The sequence below is a fragment of the Kogia breviceps genome, chromosome 6 (genome assembly GCF_026419965.1).
Source record: "Kogia breviceps isolate mKogBre1 chromosome 6, mKogBre1 haplotype 1, whole genome shotgun sequence".
NCBI lineage: Eukaryota > Metazoa > Chordata > Mammalia > Artiodactyla > Physeteridae > Kogia > Kogia breviceps.
In genome coordinates, this window is record NC_081315.1 from 127097606 (window position 1) to 127121027 (window position 23422).

General features: G+C 41.2%; 1 protein-coding gene across 3 annotated transcripts in view; it reads right to left on the minus strand.

Annotated features, from left to right (window-relative positions):
* PRDM5 (PR/SET domain 5) overlaps positions 1-23422 on the minus strand; it is a 202102-nt gene that overhangs the window by 124542 nt on the left and 54138 nt on the right. For all 3 annotated transcript variants that reach the window (XM_059066317.2, XM_067036583.1, XM_067036584.1), the window contains exon 3: positions 10730-10852. In XM_059066317.2, the coding sequence (XP_058922300.1) occupies positions 10730-10852 (123 nt within the window). The remainder of the gene's footprint in view (positions 1-10729; positions 10853-23422) is intronic.

The window sequence follows — 23422 nt, forward strand, 5'->3', positions numbered from 1 at the left end:
AAGTGTACACAACCGTATCTCAAAGGACTTAATTAACCACAGAAAAAGAAACCAGGAAATGCTGCTTTAATCTCTGCGCACTGAGGTGAATTTAATAAAAACGTTCATTAAATACCAACTTAAGAAATCACAGACACATTAGTCAACTGGTTACCCATTTAATTAAGTACAGTAGGCCCTCCGTATCCCGCATCCATGGGCTCTGCATCTGAGGACACACAGAGCTGACTATATACTACACCGTTTTATACATAAGGGACTTGAACGCCCACAGATTTCAGTATATATAGGGGTCCTGGAACCAATCTCCCACGGATACTGAAGGGATGGCCCTGTAATAAAAAGTGTGTATCATTTTGACATGAATCAGTCATGATAATGATACATTTAATTACTTTCTAGACTCCTGTTAAACCAAGTTCCAGGCAAAAGGAAAGGCCATACTCAATCTCAGAACTCCTCTTGCACTGGACTCTGTGCCTTCTTGACGCAATGAAGCACCCCCGACAGTGGTCCTACACCCCAGTAAGCAGTTGTCCTTTCTCCTTTCCCCAACCTGTCTTTTCTGAATCATGTGAGATTTCCAAAGAGGACTAAGACACAATTAAGGATGATTAGATTAGGTTCTAAGGTAACATTTCTCCTAAGGCTCTGTGAGCCAGTTTCCTCAAAATCTTGAATTTAACATACTTCGCTGAATACAGTGTAACTTGGTTGTGCAGCTTACATTAACTGAAAGATACATAAATTGTAAGAGAAATTGTACACCCTCTTTTGAATATCTTATCAGTTCAATGATGGACATTTAACTTTTTATTGCCTAGTAGTGGCTGAACCTTTTATGAGAATCTGTTCATGAACTGGATAGAGTAGTTTCCTCTAAATAGAAATCTCCATAGAAAACCCAACTGTCACTGATAATAAATAAATAAATGTGGCTAATTCTAGTGTTTTCTGTTATATGCATTAAATTGATTGCACTTTGCAGTTTATTACCTATTTTAATACCAATCATTAACTAAATCTAAAACACATCATAAAATATATCTCCAATTTTGATAAACAAAAACAAATTATTTCCTTCTTTATGTTCACACACAAAAAATCTTGCCTGGCAACAAGTACTATGTATACTTAATTTTAGGTGTCTAGATTTTAGTTTTAACACTTAAAAATGAATTTCATATATAATATATATGTAATATATATATATTTCTTAGTTTAATTTCTTCCTCTGATAAATGGGGTATTCATGTTGTTTGCTTCACTGCATCAATAACAACTGCCTCTTCTTTTCACTACATTTTTTAGTAACTAAAGGATTTTAAACTTCCTTCTTTTTAATTTCTACCATACCTCTTCTTAAACTTTGTAATGGCATAGGCTGGTTCCAGTGTATTTGATGCAATGTTGATTAATTCTCAAATACCGATCTTTCATTATTACATTTGTTAAGCGTGATTTGAAAGAACCCTACCACTTCACAGCAAAGACCTCCTGTCCCATTAACCTTTGCTAGTTCATTCCTCTACATCCCAGGTGTCTGAGTTAGCCCAGACTGGACTGTCTAGCTGTTACTCAACAGAGTATCTGAATTTAAGACTCGGATTGTCTGTGGTGATGTCTGTAAAAAGACTTGACATAATGATGAGGTGCCATTGGCCGCACAGTCGCCTGGCGAAGAGATAAAAATGCCTACACTGTAGACTGAGATGTGTACACATGTACCGTACCTACTCAACAGGGACAGAGTGGAAGTGCCCCTGCCGGACCAAATACTCACGTGCACGCCAACTGCAGGCCAAACTTCAAGTGGAAGCGTTTGCTCTCGGTCATTTCAAAGGAAACAGACATAAGGGTTTTCCAAGTTGACAAGGCGCGTGCAACTAGGCGTACCAGCTCTGGGAAAAGTCGGCAGAGGAGCCACATGTGCGAGCACCCACTGGGCCCCACGAGACGCAGCCACGCAGGGTAGGCAGTGTGAGAACAAACAAAACTGACACAGACTGTTCTTGAGGAACTCAGACCAGTGACAGAAATTCATAGGTAAATAAATCATTTCTCTAAGTGAGACCATCGATATATTACATGGCTTGGGTTTCTGTTCTGGTGGTGTGGGGAATATTTTTAATTAAATATTTTTCTGAGTTTTAAATTTTAAATCCAATATTAAATAGAATTTAACTCTAAATGAATAAGAATAATACATTTAAATTAAATATTGACTATAAGACTCAGCACCTCTTCCTCCACAAAGAATCAATCTCACAGAATTTCTATTTTCAATTCTATTTCATACATTCACTATCTCTAACACCCTGTTACCAAAGGTCCCAAATCAATTAGGAAACACATACTCTTCAGCCCTCTGGCTTCCTTTTGGTTAATGCTTTGCTGGGTTACAAAATTATGAGCCTTTTAAATGGTTTCTTGGGATGCTCCCTACTAGTATCCAGCATTCACCACTCTGAAATATAGCTGAGAGCAGGCAGAGTGTAGATGTGCTCTTTAGGAAACAACCAACCTGCACAAAGCCTGCTTCTTTAAAAAAGCTGAGAAGTGGCTTAGCACAAACGTCATAATGATCCCAAACCCATCTCTAAGGTTGCCAAACCACTGTATCTAGTAAAGGTCTCCGCACAGCACAAGACATCTTCTACGTCAGGACATTTCTTGTGTCTAGAAAGTCCTAATTATCTTTCCAAAGGGAAGACCGGCCACACAGCCACAGCCAGCGAAGTCACAGTAAACAGTGGTCAAGTGGCCTTAGCAGACGCGTTGTGCCCCCGTGCATCCAACGACTGAGGTGCCCAGGAGCCGGGATCCAGGCGTCTGTAGCCGCCGTCAGGAGCGGGGCCCTTATAGTTCCATCATTCCACCCAGCGGGTTGTGCTGTCAGGGGTGGATATTTACGGAGAAGAAGTCTTCTCCATGCTTAGAATTATATTAGCTACCTTGAGAGGAATTTAGAGGAAATAAAACAGATTTCGTTCTGTTTTACATAGAGACAAAACTATAAAGACGACAGCTACGGACACGGCAGGGGTAGTGATAATGCAAATACTTGCTAACATATATTGGCACATGTAGGGGTCAGGGGTTTTGCATATGTTATCTCATTTAATATAATCCTCCAAAAATCCAGTGAGGCAGGTATTATTACCACTAATTCACGAAGAGGAACAGAGTTTTAAAGATTATTTTTACTGCTATGAAAACAGGAACTAGATCATCTTTTTAACTATAATATCTCCAATGCTGAGCACAGGCCCTGGCACAGAGCAGTTGCTTGGGAGCTATCGGTTGACTGAACGAGTTAAATCAATTGCTCACCCGGTGAGGTTACGGGTCAGGAACCTACTGCTTAAAATGGCCTTTTTCTCAACAGTATCCGAACTGGGCTGGGTTCTGCATTCCTTCTGATTCTATACCAAGGCCTCGTTTTGTCAGTGATTCTAACCTTACCCCATCCTTCTATAAAGCACATTTCCCCCACTAATCACTGCCGTAGCCAGCCTTGAAGACGGCCTCCAGTGATGACCCACCTCCTGGTATCCACACTCCTGTGAACTCTCCTCCCGCACTGTGTACCATGCTGCTCTGCGTCTGTGTGACTAACGGCACCCTACAGAAATGATGGTATGGTATAGGTCATTTCCAAAATTAGGTTATAAAAAGACTGCTGCTTTCTCTCTCTCACATCACTCTCAGAGAAGCAAGCTGTTTCTCTCTGTTGTGAGGAGTCCTACGGAAGGTTTACACCGTTAGGAACTGAAGCCTCCTGCTGAGAGCTATGTGAGTGAACTTGGAAGTGGAATCTAATCAAGTCATCCGAGACCAAACAGCCCCAGCTACCTGACTGCAACCTCGCGACAGTCCCGGAGCCACAACTCCAGAACCAGCCAGCTAAGTTGCTCCTGAATTCCTGACCCTCAGAAAAGGTATGAATAATAAATGTTTGTTGTTTTAAGCTGTTAAAATGTGGGGGAAATTTGTTACACAGCAAATATATAACTAATGTAAACACAAATACATACAGATGAGATAGGCTAGATAAAAGTCGTTCTGAAAAATATCATATGATATCACTTATATGTGGAATCTTAAAAAAAAAAAAAGGGGGGTACAAATGAACTTATTTACAAAACAGAAGTAGAGCCATGGATGTAGAAGACAAACTTACAGTTACCAGGGGATAGCGGGTGGGGTGGGGGAGGATAAGCTGGGAGATTGGGACTGACATAGACACATTTCTATATATAAAATAGGTAACTAATAAGAACCTGCTGGTGGGCTTCCCTGGTGGCGCAGTGGTTGAGAATCCGCCTGCCGATGCAGAAGACACGGGTTCGTGCCCTGGTCCGGGAAGATCCCACATGCCGCGGAGCAACTAAGCCCGTGAGCCATGGCCACTAGGCCTGCGTGTCCGGAGCCTGTGCTCCGCAACGGGAGAGGCCACAACAGTGAGAGGCCCGCATACTGCAAAAAAAAAAAAAAAAAAAAAAAAAAAAAGAACCTGCTGGAGAGCACAGGGAATTCCACTCAATACTCTGTAATGGCCTATATGGGAAAAGAATCTAAAAAAAAAGAGTGGATACATGTATATGTCTAACTGATTCACTTTGCTGTACATCTGAAAACTAACACAGCATTGTAAATCAACTCTACTCCAATAAAAATTTTTAAAAAAGAAATGAAATAAATGTTTGTCAATACAAGAAAAAATTGCTCAAAAGTCAAGCTCCAATAAAGCTCTAAAGTGATTCACAGAACCCTCGGATAAGTCAAAAGGCAACAACACGTTCTACCTTATCGCTGGGTGACACAAGGGCACTGGGAAGCAGGATGGTCTTCAATGGAGGTAGTTGAGAAAACTACCTGGATTGAGAGACACAGAAAATCCTACCTACTCGAAAATTTCCCCTATATCCAACCTGACAGGCTCTGATTCCGAAATTTTACTTTTTTTAATTTCAAGAGATCTAAATGTTAACTTTATCTCATTTTTAACACATTAGCTAGCAGCTAAGACAAAAAAGAAAGGAACCAAAGGGAAAAAGAGGCCAGGACAGATATTGCCTAGACATCACCTTTATATGAAGAGAAGAAGGTGCAATGCTTTGTAATGAATTATGGGTAGTTGGGGAACTTAAAAAAGATCAAGGAATATGCGATGTAAATAACTTTAAAATATATTTTAAAAAATTAAATTGTTTTGCAAATTTTCAGCAGTTTCAAAATATCTAAATAGCAAGTTCAGATATATGGAAGTTTTTTTTTTTTTAATTTTTATTGGAGTATAGTTAGTTGATTTACAATGTTGTATTATAGTCTCAGGTGTACAGCAAAGTGAATCAGTTATACATATACATATACCTACTCTTTTTTAGATTCTTTTCCCATATAGGTCATCGCAGAGTATTGAGTAGTGTTCCCTGTGCTATGCAGTCGGGCCTTATTAGTTAACTATTTTATATATAGCAGTGTGTACACATCAATCGCAATCTCCCAATTTATCCCCCCCCCGGAAGGTTTTTTAAATCTGACTTTACTCTTTTATAATTTATCTCAACTCTAAGGTATTAGAGCACAGAGGTTCAGAGAGTAGACAGGGGAGATAATTCACCAGGGTTCAAATCCTATCCAGCTACCCACAGGCTGTGTGGCTCAGACAAGTCACTTGGATTCTCTGTGTGCTAGTATCCTCATGTGACAAAGGGAAATGATAATTATAGTGTCACAGTAAGTATTAAGGTTTTAATACCTATCACCATTTACTGGCGTACAGTAAACATGCAGAAAGGGTTAGCTGTCAACGTCATCATTATTAAGGATTAACTCATCCTTCAAGGTATCACTATATATCTTAAAGATCTCTCTATACATATTCATTTTCCCTACCAATAAACTACAGCCTCACTGAAAATAACAAGTTGATAAGTAATAAAATTCCCCCACTCCCTGTAGGAGCATACGGCAACAGTGGGGTTGGTATTTAAAACCTCATAGGACCAATTACTTGTGATTTTAATTTAGTTTAAATTTTTACCCTAGTGAAAGACAAATATGTACCTTACTGGAAGATAACCCATCAAAAGACAGACCTGCAAGTTGTTAAACTGATATTGTATTGAAGAAAATCGCTAGAGAGCTGCATCTTACAATTCTGTAACATACAGAGTCTAGAAAATATTGTAGAAATACCATTTGTATAAATTTGATAGGGAAAAAAATAGAAATAGGGAAGAAACAGAATTAGAGGAACTATGTATAATTTTGGGTATAAGTGATAAATCCTTTTGATATTTCTTTTGGTTGGCTGCTTGGCTGGTACCATTCTGCATCAACACTATTTGATAAGCCTGTTGACCCTGGTGCCTTGATGACAATGGAGAAAGTTCCACTTGGGTTCTAAAAACACGAAAGTTGCTGTTCTCCTTGGAGAGCCACATTTGATCTCCCACTTCTTCATACTGAAATGCCACGTGTCACCAGAAAAGACTCTGGGGTAAACTGCCTAAGACTGTCCATCCTCTCACAAGGCACAGGTAGGAGAGCAAATAATAGGCAATAAAATAGCTTTCCTGGTAATGGGGAAACCAAACTGACATCGGAATCGGGGTGGAGCTGTGTTGATACCACAAGCTCAGCTCAAAGCCCAGTGCCCTCTAGACTTAGTTAGACCAACCCCATACCCTGGCACCCCTCACGGAGTAGTGGACCAAGACCCAAATATTCTTCCTTATGCTCCTTTTTTTTTTTTTTTTTTAGAACAACAAGCCATCTTTCATTATGTTGATAAGATAATATACTGTGAAAAGTCCCAGGAAAGGTATGTCTGGACACATGTCTTAAGAACATGAGATATAATACTCTAGCTCTGAAATGACTAAAGAATTCCAAGTTTTAACTTTAAATAACATAATTCTGTATTTAAACAAATAGTTTTCTACCAAAAGATCAGAAATTTTCAAAAGCCTGCAAAACACTAAGTAGTTCAATTACTTTTCAAATATTACATACTTTTTTCCTTTAGTATAATAAAATTAGCATTTAATAAGAATCACCCGTTTCTTACGGAACTTAAGAATTCTCTTGGTTCATTTTAAGTCAAATCTTTCATGTTTAGAATTTTCTGGTTTAGCTGGAAATAGTTTTCATGGGTCTGAACATCCAGTTCAACTGATTATCCTGAAATGTGCGCATGTGGGAGGAGTTGTTAGCCTAGGAGACCCTTCTTCAGTAATTCAGATATTTAAATCATCATTTCCAAAACAAGTCTTCCAAAATCAAATAAATTGCAAAACTAGAAGTATAACTGAGTCTCTAAAAAAGAGTTCCCGTCCTCTGCCAAAACAGACCTCGAATTCTTAATCCCTTGTCCAAAAAAAAACTGGACCAAGTATTGACGTTTTCCACCAAGCAAGCCACATAGCCACAAATGTTTCTCATTTACTTCACTCCCGGGACATACAGCTCAAATAAAAAATTTCCTGAATACCCTAAATTTCAGATGCAATTTGGAATGCAAGTGATTCATAGTGCTTTGCAGGAAACATTACGATCTTCTCTTACCAATTCAGTGTTTCTGGAACGCAGTCCTCAGGAGATAATCCCAACTAATCAGAAGGATGATATCACTGTCAGCCATGTGACCCAAATATTAAGCTCTCTGCCTCTAGCTCAGATGTGATTTTGAACCCTGAGCAATCCGCTTCTCCAGCTACTGTTCAAGTAAGAAAGACGTCACCTCAAGGGAGCTAGCAAAGATCCATACTGCGCTCCATGGCAAGAATCATGGTAGCACCGCACTCAACCCCCCCTCTTAGGAAAGGCCAAAACCATGTTAAAAGGAATTAAAGGCACTGTCATCACTTCTGCACCCAAAGACTCTCACAGTGGCCTCTGAACAGTCATACATTCTAATTAAATTCAAGGGTGAAACTTCACATAGCTTCTAGCTAGTTTATGAGTCCTACTCTAATCCCACTCCCACTTCACCCCCTATTAGTAAGTCAAACAATAACGTCTTGGAGTACCAAAGTTGCAGTAGTCATCTTTTGTAGATTCCTATTTGCTTTCACGGAAAGAAACACCGTTGAAATAGAGGAAGAAAAGTACTGCACTGAATACACCGAATTAACATGAAAACTGTGTAAGTCTTAGAAATCGTGGTTGCCAAAAAGGAGAGAAGTGTAGGTGGCTACAATATGATGAAATAAACAGGGCATAGAGTAGCAAATGTGGGTAGCGAAAGATGGAGACACACACTTACTGACAGTAATCCGTTAACTAAAGAATTCAGTATAAGCAAAATGTACAGTTAAAGGGAACTCTTCAACAAGGATAAGCTGAGAGATTCTAGGGCAAAACTCAAAGCTGAGCATATTACACCTTGAAAGTTTGGGCAAATGGAGAGAGCTACTGATGCTACAGAAATAACAGCCAGTAGGAAGAAATGTCCAAAAAGGAATTTGAGAAAAAGCTTAAAATCATTATTTAAGCATAAGAAGAAAAGAATCTAGTTTAAACAGAATAATATTCTCTAAAACACAATAATGAAGAAGCTACAAAACAATGGGTTTGCCTAAATTAGATTTCATGGCTCTACGGGCAATTTTGTTATTGTTAACATTTACAAAGAAACACTTAAAGTGAGTCTGCAAATTAAAATTAGGATATAACTGAAGATCCTGTGAGATGAGTATGCCTCAGAAAACCATAAAAAATAAAATAAAATACTTGAAAAAAAATAATGTCTACAAATTTAAAAAAAGAGATGTGTCATGAACAATCTAAAAAGTGGCTTGGGGCTTCGCTGGTGGCGCAGTGGTTAAGAGTCCGCCTGCCGATGCAGGGGACGCGGGTTCGTGCCCCGGTCCGGGAGGATCCCACGTGCCGCGGAGCGGCTGGGCCCGTGAGCCATGGCCGCTGAGCCTGCGCGTCCGGAGCCTGTGCTCCGCAACGGGAGAGGCCACAACAGTGAGAGGCCCGCGTACCGCAAAAAAAAAAAAAAAAATTAAAAAAATTAAAAATAAAAAGTGGCTTGAATGCAGCTGGCTGCCAAAAGAGATCCTATTTTCCATCCCCCACGTGGCCCTTTGAGAAGTCAGCACTCATTTATCCGTACAAAAAGAAACAGTAATCACACTGGTGATCCACTACTTATTTTTGCTGAAAAAAATCTGGTTAGCTAATAACATCAGGAAATGAAATATTCTAAATGACTGTGTTTTCTGGTTACTTTAAAACCCAATTCTGTGCATTTTCCCTCTTGCCCCTGTTGGTTTTAGACTTGGAGTTGAGTGAAATCAGCATAAGCTCTCAGAGTTTTGAATAAATGGCATAATATACATGAAGCTTCTAGAATGGTGCACATGGGTAAATACTCAGAGAATTGTTAGTCCCCTTATTCTTTTCCCTTCCCTCTTGCCTCTGCCAACCACAGCTATGCTTCCTCTTCTGCAGTTTAGGATTCAGGAGCTGAGACTTCACGTGTGATAAGTTAATTCCCCAACAGAATGTTTCTTTATTCTCTTAATGATCTGTCCAGTGAGTTTTAATTATAGAGCCCCTCTAAAAACTCCTTGCCTTGACTTTGTCTCTTCTTCCCTTAATTTCCACTGAGGGATCACCGAAGTTCAACTCGCAGTTTGTATTAGAGACTAATGTTGTGTGTAGCACTATACTAAGATATAGGGATACAGAATTCAAGAAAACATTGATCCCACCTGGCAGAGTTAATTTTATGTGTCAGCTCGACTGGGCCACAGGGCACCCAGACCAGTTGTTCAAACCTTACTTTGGGTTTTTCTGTGAGGTTGTTTTTGAATGAGATTAACGTTTTAATGCATGAATTTGAGTGAAGTAGGCTGCCCTCCACAATGTAGGTGGGTCTCGGCCGATCAGTTGAAGTCCTGAAAAGAACAAAAGGGTCTCCTTCCCCCAAGTAAAAGAGGATTCTTTTGCCTGATGGCCTTTAAAGTGGAATATCCACCCTTCAGGCCTGACAGCCTTTCAAGTGGGACGCTAGCTCTTGCTGAGTCTACAGCAGCCTTCCAGTCATCAGACTTGAACTAGACCATCAGCTGTTCCTTGTTCTACAGCAGCCTGTTGCCTCTGGACTCAAAGTGGGACACTGGCTCTGCAGATTTTGGACTTGCCAGCCTCCAATTCCTTACAGTGAACCTCTTTCTCCGTCTCTCTCTTTCTCTCTCTGGATGGATGGATGGATGGATGGATGGACAGACTGACAGATAGCTAGCTATACACCAGTCTCTGAAAGCCCTGAGTAATACAATACCCTCAAGAAGCTCAGAGTACAGTCACAGGGATATACCCAAATAAACTTTCTCCGTGAAGCCTTTCCCAAACAATAACATAGAATATGGTGCTATGAGCCAAATAAAGCATCAAACAGAAAAACTATCAATAAACATTCACTGAGTGAGTTAAAAGTACTTGAAAGCAGAATCCGCCAAGGACAATATCAGCCCATGTAATTCATTCCCTCAAGGATTCTCATAAAGTGAGTGATCTGGTGTCAATTTACAGCGAGCCTTGCCCTTTCCTGCACATGCTGCCTAGATGAGATTTCTCTGCTTTTACGAGTTAGTTACTGTTATTTGAAGCAGGTCATTGGGAAATACATTTAAAACAGGGAGCACAGCTACAAATCGGTTCGCTCCCCTCGCAGCACCGAGTACAAATGAGGCGCAAATAAGCTCACTTGAATGGCAGCCAAGTTCTTCTCCTCCTGAGATGGCGCCTCGTGAACAAAGCGAAGCCAGTTGGAGTGCCGGGGGTTGGTAGCATCCAGAACGTACAGCACTTCTCCTTTACTCCCACGAACCTGAAACACAAACGCTCCTGAATTTATACTTGAAGTTAATAGGAACCATACGAAACAGATTACCCATACTAAAAATAACATGCTATTTTTTCATAAGTATTACCTTTCTTATTAACAGGTGTTGCATAGATGCTAGATTCACATCCGTTCTTCCCTTTAAACATACGTACAAACAGAGCCTACTTTAATTTGGCAGATGTCTAGATGACTCACAATCGCAGTCAACTCTCAGAAACATCCTGTGTTGATAGCTCTTTTCTGGTCGAGATTATTTATTTGTAGGTGTATTTTAATGTATGTGTCACAAATGCAATTGTTCAGGGGATAACTAGAATTGCAAACCATCCCCTTTCTTTCCACCCAAGACGGCAGGGCGGCTTGGTTCCCCAAGTGGGAGGGGTGGAGCTGGATAAATCCTTTCAATTTCTCTTTCCACCTGCCTACGGAATTATTTCCGTATGCGGAGAATTTGCTAAACTAACCAGTGGAATCTGACATCCCCTGGGCCACAATTCACACTTTTAACTAGTGGATGAATAAAGCAAGTTCAATTTTGTCTTTTCACGGCCTGCTCGTGTCTTGCTGAGAACGACGGTGGGCTCTCTGTTTTTCGTAAACCCTCCCGGTCAGATTTACTCAAACTCTCGATCAAGGGAGGAGGGTAACTGCCAAAGGAGCATGTACTCCACTGGGCATTCTTGAATCCAAGTTGCTTCGAATCTAGCTTCTCAAAACCTCCGCGTTGTAGGGTACTGGGCACTTGCTCAGTTTAATAAAACATGTACCCATCTCTACCCAATGTTCATTTTGTGTTTATATTCAACTGGAATCGAGGAGGGGGGAGGGGAAGCAATGAGCGATTAGCACTCCACATCTCTAACACCAAGTAACACAAATATAAACACTATACCTTCACTGACTTGGAGTGGGAAAAAACAAATTCCAGACCCCCCAAATTTTATAAGGTAAAGCACAACTAGCCTCATAAGGTATGTATTTTCATGATACATCTGGACAGTCATTCATTCACTGAACAAATACTGACTGAGTCCCTACCATGGTGCCAAGTACTGCTAATGCACTGGGAATCTTTCGGGGAACAAGACAGATAGACGAAGCCTGACCTCACAGCACTTAAGAGCAAACAAGCACAGAATATAACTTCAGGTGAAGGTAAGTGCTATGCAGACAACTGAAGCACAAGAGGAGGAGGCAAAGTGAGGGGAGAGGGGCTCTTCCAGATGAGGTGGTCAGGCAAAGCCTCTCTGATGAGATTGACCTGAAAAGAGTCCTAAATGAAGGGAGGGCACGGTCCAGGGCAGAGCTCAGGAAAGCGTGGTTCCAGGCTAGAGGCAACAGCAAGCAAAGGGCAAATAGAAAGGCCCTGAGTTGGAAACAAATCAAGAACAGCAAGAAGGTCATGAGGCTGGAATAGAAGGAGCACCAAGAAAAGGGTGGGCGTTGAGACAGACCGGCTGCCACAGGCCATGGTGGGCACTGAGGTCAGAGCGGCTGCCATAGGCCATGGTGGGCACTGACCTGGAAACCAAGAAGCCACCCCTCCAGCTCAGGTTACCCGAAAGCTGCTGTATAAAAACATCTGCTGCATGCACTGCAAGGACTGATATTCAAGACTCTAATTCATATTGTCTGGGGAAAAATACAGTTAGCCTGCCCCTTGTATCTTGTATCTGCCATGTTTCTCAAACAATCCCTGTTTTCTTAAGGGCCCCAGGATCCTCAATAATCATTTAAAAATCTCTCTAATAAATGGCAGACCCTCGCTGGAAAGCAGGGATTTAATTTTCAATACTGTAATCTCTAAAAGAACGTAGGACTATAAATACCTCATATTTACATGTCGTACGTTTAGGTGTGAAGCTATGGGAGTTTCTCACTAAATAACAATCTCACGCTGAGATCTGCTTTGGGAGGCCCCTGAAAACTGCCCTGCCTTCCTGCTTACCCGTCAGCTCGGAACCCTCACTGCCCACTGGGTGATGCCAGAAATGTCCAGCCACACCGCTGGGAAAAATAGGACACTCTACAATCCCTCCTCAAAGAGGACACCAGTTCACATGTCTGTAAGCAGAGTAAAAAGGTAATTCTAAATATCTGGGTATAGGGCTTCCCTGGTGGCGCAGTGGTTCAGAGACCGCCTGCCGAGGCAGGGGACGCGGGTTCGTGCCCCGGTCCGGGAGGATCCCACGTGCCGCGGAGCGGCTGGGCCCGTGAGCCATGGCCACTGAGCCTGCGCGTCCGGAGCCTGTGCTTCGCAACGGGAGAGGCCACAGCAGTGAGAGGCCCGCGTACCGCAAAAAAAATAATAATAATAATAATAATAATAAATAAATAAATATCTGGGTATAAAGTCTCCTTTCCATGCTCCTCCACAGCTACAGTAACAAAACTGTTTATATTGACAAACAACTAAATTAAGCAGAACAGGTAGCATTGCCACTAGATACCTGAAAGATAAACTTTCTCAGAACTGAAATCTTAAACCTACAACTGTTGTTGAAATCCACACAGTCCAACTAATTCTATGTAGGGAAACAGCAGCCTGCTTGCTCATGGCAGACTGCATTTGAGAGGAGAAAACTACCTACAGAAACGGGTTAACGGCTCTTCTTAGTTATACATTTGTTGCCCAGTATTAAGTACAATATATATCAGATGTGTCTGACATTTGAAATTCCTTCTTCAAAGATGTGAAACACAACAAAGATTTCTCTGTGACTTATTATAATAAGCCCATTTTACCAGGGGCATTGTTTGTTCCTTATTTTTTCAGCTTTCTCCCAGGCCCTCTGGCTCCAGCTACGTCGAATGACTCAGTAACTCATTTCCAGTCCATTAGATGTATGCACTTTCTGGTTGTCTGTTACCTTCTCACATCATATTCTGGCTTAAGAGACATGCACAATTTAATTTTTTATTAAAATTCTTACCAGATTTGTCACTTTCAATAATCTAAATTTATATATTATCGCTTATACTCTCATAACAACACTATAATGATATACTACAGTGGCCTACCCATTCATATTTGAGATAGCTTTTTTTGTTCATTAACAGAGCCATTGCCCATTTATTTTACTCTAAGCGTCCTTACCCAAGTGACTCTTAAGTCCCTACACAGTCTTTGCAGGCTACCTGTTTTCTCCAGCTTTCGAGTGGCTGGTCCTTTCCTCGTTCCTCCATTCCAGTCTTCAACACTTCACTGAAGCTGCTGGATTATCTGCTCCCATGACTTTTATCTTCCTACCCTAACCCCAGCATTCTCCTCACTGAAATATCTAAGAGATATCCAAGGATAATCTAATCCATCTTTCCTCTTTCCAGAGAAACCAAATCAAAAAAAAACTCTAGATAGATGGCTATTATTAAAGTCTCCATTTATCTATTTTAATTTGATACTGAACCCTGAGGTAATAAATTGAATATTTTTTTAAAGACTAATGAATAAAGAAGATCTAAAACTCCTCTTAGTACCATGTTCCAGCATCTAACTGACCTTTGCAGCCAATGTGTATTGCTTTTCCTTTCAAACCTAGTCTTCCAAATGCCGTCTTATTCTATTTTGAATTTTCATGGCAATGAAGTGTATTGGTTACTGTCCTACTGAGGATCCTCTTCTGAATACCTGGGGCCTACAAAGAAGTCAAATTCGCATCTGGCAGTAAAAACCATCTCAATCCCAAACTCTGATCTGCACAGTCTTTCTAAGCCAGTTACACAAAAATAAGTTAGCTAAAGTAGGAAAGGGAAAGAAACCCTCATGTGAAAATGAAAACCTTCCCCGTTTAATCCAGTCATTCATATCTCTAGGACTCTGTCACTGTAGATTAAATGAAAATTATCACTGTGCAGGAACTTGGCAGGTTCCACTCTCTGTCAAATGCTACCGACATCCTTTTTCAAGGTCCAAGACAATATGGTACAATGGATCTGTCTTTTTTTCCAGATTAAAGATTAGCAGCATTAAACATGTCACAGTTTGTCTTCCCACCCAACAAAGGACAGAAGAAATCACAAAAAGATTCAGCTCAACAAAAGTAAACCCTGGGCTTCCCTGGTGGCGCAGTGGTTGAGAGTCCGCCTGCCAATGCAGGGGACACGGGTTCGTGCCCCGGTCCGGGAAGATCTCACATGCCGCGGAGCGGCTGGGCCCGTGAGGCATGGCCACTGAGCCTGAGCTCCGCAATGGGAGAGGCCACAACAGTGAGAAGCCCACGTACCATAAAAAAAAAAAAAAAATTAAAATAAACCCTAACGTGTAAATGAAAGAAATGGAAATATATAATCAAATCAAATATATAAAGAATTTTTTTCCTTAAATTTAAATATTTTCTCTGTTAAATTGTGTCAACTATAGACAGAAAAGCTTATTTATTACTTGGATGGTTCATTTTCACAGTAGAAGGGTCTACAATGTTACTCTATTATTTTCCTTCAATTATTTTGAATGCCTGAGGAATCTTTCACTCAACATATACAGGACATCAGGGTTCCCAGAGCAAAGCTAATCAGCCAGATTGGTCCCCAGACATGGCAAAATGTACCCAATGGAATTTTATTTAACATATGGTAAAATTTAATGGCAGTGAAATATAGTCAGTTCCAAAAATATAGAAATAATATCGTTAATTAGAAGTCACAATATGTTATGTTGATTTATTAAAGAAAATATATTTTCCTTTCTGTCTTTCAACAAGACTTTTCAAAGAAGGTAGTTTTAAGAACTAAGATTTAGAGTATGGATGTCTTTAGAGGATAAAATGTCATCATATTTTTGTATTTAAATTACAGGCATTCTTTCGGCAATTGTTTTTAACTGAAGTAAGGCCAGATGCCCTGCTTTCAGTATTTAATTACCCAGGCTTCATGATATCTTTAGGACCACAAAAAACTACAAAAAACTAAGTGTGCTCAAATAATCAATTCTGACAGCACACTGTTGTCAGATTTAAACTAAAGAGACACACTTTCAGAAATCAGCAAAGATCATCCCTAGGAAATGCTAATGACTTACAGTTTCTAAGCAAAGGGATGGTTTTTTCCTGTTGATTTTTCTAAGTATTCAGTCTGAAATTCTTCCCAGTTTTGGTGCCTTTAACACACACACACATATCACCGTAGCGTATCGACTTATGTGTCCCCCACATACTATCTCATGATCCTAATAATCCACAGAATCCCCGTCCTCAGACGGGAAAGCACACAGAGAGAAAGCACAGGCTTTACAGATGCCTCTTTACTGAATAACATCCAGAATATAATACACACAAAATTAAATAAATAACTTTAAAAGACTGATGAGAAAAATAAAGTCTCTTTTTCATCATAAATAATTAGTGCCCTAAATATTTCAAGCTGGAAGGAACCTCAAGAAGGCATTCTGGAGGGGTAAAAAATGGTAAAAATGCTGGACCAGGAATCAAAAGGCCAGATGTGATCCAAGCTCTGACTGTATCGCACAGGGTGAGTCATTTCCGCTAGCCGAGCTGAGCCGTGGTCTCCTGACCTCTAACATGGGGATGACAGCCCCTGCCCTCTGACCCCACAGACACTGCGTGAGCATCAAAGGAAGAAGATGCATGACTTCTTTAGACCAATGAATATTTTGCAATCACAAAGTTATCAGTACACTGAGGAAAGTGAGGCTCACGGCAACTAACAGACATTCTTAAAGACGAACACTGCTTTCAACAGCACAGCTGGGCACGTATGTACCATTTTTCTGCCATGTCAACTTCTTCAAGGAACAAACATGAACGATATCCTAAAAACCCCTATTCAAACCCAAATACGTACAAGCAGCCTCTGCTTGGACACCTGAAGTAAGAACAGGTGCCATCCCTAGGTAGTAGCAAATCCAGGCGTGGTTTCAGCTGAGTTGACACTCTTCCTTATGCCAAATTCAAACATGTTGCTCTGTGACCAACTGCCTTCAATCCCAGCTCTGTCCCTTCAGTAGTTTTAACTTCTCTCCTACATAGAGCCCTTCAAACTTCTGAAGGCAGGAGTCCCTCCTTCTCTACATTTTCTCTTCTACAAGAAAATAACTCTTTTTTTTTTTTTTCCTTGTCTGAAGTGATAAACGTTCCTTCACTATCCTGGCTGTCCCCTTATAGCTGCACCCTCATCTGTCAAAACTCTCTTAACACGGGACAGGAGTCAGCACACAAAGGACTGTTATGATCTGGGCACTGTCTCTACTGACGCAATTTAAAATCACAAGAGCTGTTTTGGTTGCCACATCTTAGGTGAGGTTACCTTTTTCATCACCTAAGCTGCGTCAAGGAAGTTCTCCTGATACCGTCAAAGGCAAGTTTAACTGAGGAACTCGGTTAGGTTTCTGTAGGTAAGCAAATGCTGTACTTGGGCACCTGTACAGATTGTTTCAGAGATGGAAACCGTTTATTTGGTACTGTCTCAATAAATATTTTATTCGCTAAAAGCTCAGCTAATGTGTCTTTATTTTTTTTAACTGTCTTGCCTTTATTTCCTTTAAAAGGTCAAAAATAATTTATAAGAGGTAATGAGAGACTTACTTTAAAAGCACTCCATATCTTGCTTTTCAAAGTATTTTTTATTTTATTTATTTTTTATTTATTTATTTTTTTTTAATTTTTTATTTATTTTTTTTTTTTGGTGGTACGCGGGCCTCTCACTGTTGTGGCCTCTCCCATTGCGGAGCGCAGGCTCCGGACGCGCAGGCTCAGCGGCCATGGCTCACGGGCCCAGCCGCTCCGCGGCATGTGGGATCTTCCCGGACCAGGGCACGAACCCGTGTCCCCTGCATCGGCAGGCGGATTCTCAACCACTGCGCCACCAGGGAAGCCCCAAAGTATTTTTTAAATTGGGCTAATTTTTTAAAAGAAGAAATAAGTGACATGACAACGTGAAAGACACAATGAAAAGCGTATCATCTTTTCCATGGTAAATTTGTGAGAGAGCCTGAGCAGCGTAGCCACTGTCCCTTTCTACGGTTTTACAAACATGTGCAGACAGTCAGATTTCCATGACATTTTTGGATAGACTAGTTTTTTTTTACTGCATACAGAATAAAGTAAATTTAGCTGGCATTAGCTTATTATACCCACTGCTTTAGGGGTTTTCTGTAAAGAACATGCAAAGGATAGTGTATAAATACTGTGGCATCCATTTGGACTGCTTAGTGGCTTTTTTTTTTTTTTTTACCTTTTGATTTTGTCAATATCATAAGGCAGGTAACTTCTCTATAAGTAAAGTATTATTTCACCAAGGAATTAGACAACCACATTAATAAAGTCAGCATGTCTTTTGAAAATTTGGTGTGATCCATCAGATCCATTCGAAACGATTCGCAAAAGTTTAAATCTGGTTAAAGTTTTATGAGCCTATAGTGTTGCTCAATTTTTAATACAGATTTGAGACTCAGACAGACAAAGCCTTGAAGTCAGCTTTTGGAGAACCCTCCCTATGGTATATTAAAAGGGCACAGAAAATATGCCAAAAATAAGAAAATTATAGTAGCAAAATTCTACTTATCAGACACGAAAGCATTTCAAAGAGTTGGTCATGTAAAAACCAATGATAATCGCCAAGATCCAGAGATCATAGTTTTGATATTGTTTTTAAAAGATGATGCTTTGTATCTGAACATTTCTGGGCAAGGGTTACAGAAACACTGAATAACAAAGAGCACTGTGCAGTCCACAGGGAGAAAAAATGAAAAAAGAAGAAAGATCCATTTTTCCTTTGATTCTTATCTCCTAACCCAAATTCCACTGGTATAGTCATTGTTTTTAGATTTTTCCTAAATATATAGCTTTTCTACAACTATTAAAATTGAATCTGCCCAGCCCATTTAAATTAACTGTACTCTCTTCATTCACGTCTTCAAAATATATGCAACTTCCTCGATAAAGAAACAAATGAATTGTCTTATTATAAGAATACACCTAAGGCAATCAAGTATTTCCCAATCACTAAGGTTCACCCTTTCCCTTCTCATAATCATCCAACAACCACAGCTCCGTGCTGAAGAATTCTAAAAGGTAACATTAGTTATCGGTAAACAGCATTTATTTAACAACATCTACTGTGCAGTTCTTTATCAGTTATTTTAAAATATGCCATGAGAAGCAACAAATGAAATTCTAGAATATAGTTCCTTTATTCAACATCTTCAGTATCAATAAAGAAACAAAACATGATTTAAACAAAAAACTCACAAAGCAATGCCTGATTATTATAAAGTAGATATACAAATAAACTCCATTCATTTCCAAAACATTTAGTACATACAGATGTAAAGTAACATACAGTTCCAAGTCCTGAGGATGGATCAAAGTGAAAACAAAGTATTAGAAAAGAGTATGTTATGAAAACCTTTCAATAGACAAGGTTTGCAAAAGGAGTCAACCTAGCAGGCCTCAGAGGCCTGCTTGTAAGATTGGCCCTTGACTGCCATATGGGAACTTGTGTCCTCAGGGTGCCCCCAGTAAATAGTTAACGGGTAAGGGTGGTTCACTGTTCCTAGACAGCGTAAACACTATGGTTTATGCTGAACGCCTACTTTTCTTCTGGAAATCTGGAATTTTGGTACAGGCCAAGGCAGGAGGTGCCTACAAGCCCCCAGTAAAAATCTTGGGTACTGAGTTTCTAATGGGTCTCCCTATACAGAAACATCACATGTGTGTGGCTGCTTTTTCATTACTGGGAGAACAGTGAGCTCTGTGTGACCCCTCATGGGAGGGAGAAAGCGTAAGGAAATCTATACATGGGTTCCTCCAGACTCTACCTGAGCCTTCTTCCCTTATGATCCAGCTGTACTGCTTGCTGCATCACTGAAATACATCTTACCCATGAGTACAACTACGTACTGATTCCCACGAGTCCTTCTAGTGAATCCCTGGATGTGGGGTAGTCTTGGGAATCCCCAACACACAAGATGAGGTTCCAGTTGCTGAATGAATGGCATACGAATTTGTCAACAGAAGAGGTAGAAAACCATTCCAAGATCAACAGTTTCAGCATACTCGTATTTAAATTACACAAACTAAACTACATCCATTCAATGAAAGGAAAAAATAAATAAGAAAAAAATCAAGGAAAGAAAATAAGGATTATAGTTAGGACCGTTCCTTTTCATGGTCCGTAATTTTAATGACATGAGATGGTTGCCATATGAACTGGTTTCAGAACCTAAGCCCTGCATAAGCTGATTCCACTGCAGGGAATGTTATCCCAATGAAAGAAAGAGCAGCGGAGTCATTTTGTGCAGAGGAGGCAAGATGAATGATGCCGGTAAATTTGGTTGGGAAGACGCAGCTAGTAAAGAAGAAGGGGACTCAAAGGTGGTGGTTCAAGCAGCAAAGTCAGAGAAATAACGGGAAGTAAACGGGAAACGTGTCCATTAGGAAGTTTTGTGCTTCACCTCGCAAAAAGCGCAAAGGCTAATCGGGGTGCGGCCCAGCAGGAATCACCTTCTCGGTAATAACGTACCTACTACACGGAGGAAGAGTGGAAAGTAGGAAAGAGGATTCAACTGGGAAGGAGGAAGGAGAATGGATGACGGGTAGGCATCCAACAGCTCTAATGTGCAGGATGGACTGTGTGTGGAGGGAAAATTTTATGAAAGGATAAAGAATTAAACAGACCTAGGTGTGAAATAGTAAGGCTCTGGAAAGAGGTAAGGGTAGGAAGTTTAGAAGCCTTGAAAGTTGGCACCTAATACCTGAAAAATAGAGTGTGGAAGAAGGGAAATCAGACAGACCACTCCCCTAGAAGGTCTGAATCCAAAGCAGACAAAACAAGATAGACAGGCATACTTAAGGTAGCTACAGGAAGGAAAACAAACACAAAATGTAAATAATATTTAGGTCACGTGCACGCAGAGAAGAAAGTAGAAAATTCTTCTCCAATCCGCCTCCCACACATCTAGCCCTTCAGGCGGCTTGGCCAAGGATTCCTTACTCTCTACAGTCGTCATGATACAGTGGAAAGATGTTGGAATATGACCCTCACGTATAATTCGCAGAAGGCCCTTGAGTGTCACAGGACAGTACCGGTAAGGGTAATTAACAGTATATCCTCCGAATTAAGGAGTGTTCAGAAAAAGAAGTCTTCTTCAGGGAGTGGATCTTCGCTTGCTCCTGAAAGAGTTAGGTTTCTCCCTCAAAATTTTCAGAGAAAGTTCTTACTTCCTATCTTCCAAATGTGAACAGGAGGGCAGCCTCAGAAGGGGCCACAACGACCATGCCGTACATAATTCTCTTACTGTAGCTCACTTTCTAGAATTCTGCCAAAAGGCTCACGTTGCAAGGAAGCAGGATCACTGGAACAGGAGTATCTCCCTGCCACAGACCAAGCTGTGCCCGGCATCAAACATGCTCTGGCAACAAAAGGCCTGGCAAGGAATGCCATCCAAACCTGGAACACAAACAGTGCGGCAGAGGATGTTTTCTGATAAAGAAAGCTGGGGCTCTCCCCTTGGTCTGATTTCTTTGCAGCTGGCCATACACGCCCAGGCCTAGGGAGTCAACGGAAATGAGAAATCCCCCTGGGAAAGAGCCCTTCAGAAAAAGGATCTTGGAGAATCCAAGGGACTCTTCCGGAGCGTGGCCCCTTCCAAAGGCCCGGGGCTTACTGGGCTATCTTTGTGGGCCCTCTGACTCTACCACTCAGGGCACTTGAGCCTCACTCTCGAATCCCTGCACCTCTGAGACCAGCTCATGGCCTACTTGAGAAGAATATGGGCAGACGCTGAGATTACTCAGTCCGTGCTATTGCTAAAATCAGCCCTGATATCAATCCTGCTCCAACTCTGGTACTACAAAATCCTAAAATTGCCTTCTTGATTTGTTCTCTCGCGGGATAATCTGCTATCTCGTTCCCCACCAAGTGCCGAAGTGACTGGGATCCTACCCAGCTTGCTTTACATACAACGTGCTCACTCTATTCACTGGACTCCTCTCCCTCAATCCCGACTCCTTTTTCACAGGGCACGGTCATGCGCTGTTGGATTCGTCCCAGGCCAGATGAAGGCCAGCCCAGGTCCGTGCCCGCTGGGGCTCCTTGGCCCTCTACATGCCAGCTGTCCCACTCCTCGGGGATGGGTAACCCAGATGGTAGATTATAGTTCCTGGGCATCAGCTCAGATGCTCCTCAAAGACTGATCTCCTAGACTCTTACCTACCCTTGGACTCAAATCCCAAACCCGGACCTGCTTCTGGATTAGATGCTCTGCCTCTTTCTGACCAAGAGCACACACCAGGACTGACCACCCTCACCTCCATCACAGCATCCTAAACTTTTCTTGTCAAGAGGTCAAGAAAAACTATTGGATGTGGGGTATGTTCTGGCAATGATCTACTGTCTGAACACAAAGAGCACGTTCCTAATTGAGTATTTTTCCACACTGACTCAAAATCTATCTTCAAATCCATGCTCCACACTCTCCTCAGATTTCTCTCTGTAACTCACCCATCTCCCCATGCTAACGCCTCTTTAGAAGCTGCCTATTTTCTGCCAGAAGTCCTTGGCATGACATAGGAGGCCCTTCACGTGCTGACCTGTCTTGTCTCAGCTCAGGTCACTCTACCCATCTCCCACGGCACTGCACACAGGTACACACCCACACACACCTGGCCCAGGCGATCTAAGGACACACATCTTCTGCCTGGAAGAGGGGGCAAGTGCTCACACTTCCACCCGAGGGATGCTCACAGGAGTCAGATGCCATGACAAAAGGCTCTCATTTGGGTATCATGTCACTCTTACTGAAAATATGCCTTTGATGCAGTCAAATTCACTCTATGAAAACCAAAACATGAAAGAAAATGATACTGCTTTAAATCACAAATAACACTAATAGAAACAGCTAACTGTTAGTTGAGGGTTTATTATGTATCTGGCACTTTGCTAAGCACCTTTACAGATGTTATGTAATTTACTCCTTGAAATAACCTATGAGGTAGTTGTTACCTAGTAACTCCATTTAACAGATGATGAAGCTGAGGCACAAGGAGAATAAATAATCTGTCCAAGGTGTCACAGTTAGTTAAGTACTAGAGCTAGAGTCTGAACCAAGACAATCTAATTCCTGAGCCCACCACATTATACTACCTCAATATACTTACACCCTTGGTCACCAGTTGCCGACCGATATGCAGAATTCTAAGAATAACTCCTCAGGACCCTCGCCCTTGGAGAATGTCCTCCTGTTTGAGTGTGAGTGGAACCTTGCGTATGATGAGATATCACTATGATTATGTTGTACTGCAGACAGAAGACTATCCTTGGGGAGCCTGATCCAACCACACAAGATGCTTAAAAAGCAGAGTTTTCTCTGGCTGATGGCAGAAAAGAAGTCAGAGAGCTAGAAAGCAAGAGAGGAATTTGACATGAGGGAGATTCTCCACTGCTGAGACAGACAAGCCACAAGGCAGTCTGAGAGCAACCCCAAAGAAATCTAGGGACTGAAAACAATCCCAGCAACAGAATAAGGAACTCAGTCCAACAACCTCAAGGAACTGAATTCAACCAACAACCTCAATGAGCTTGGAAGCAAACTGATTC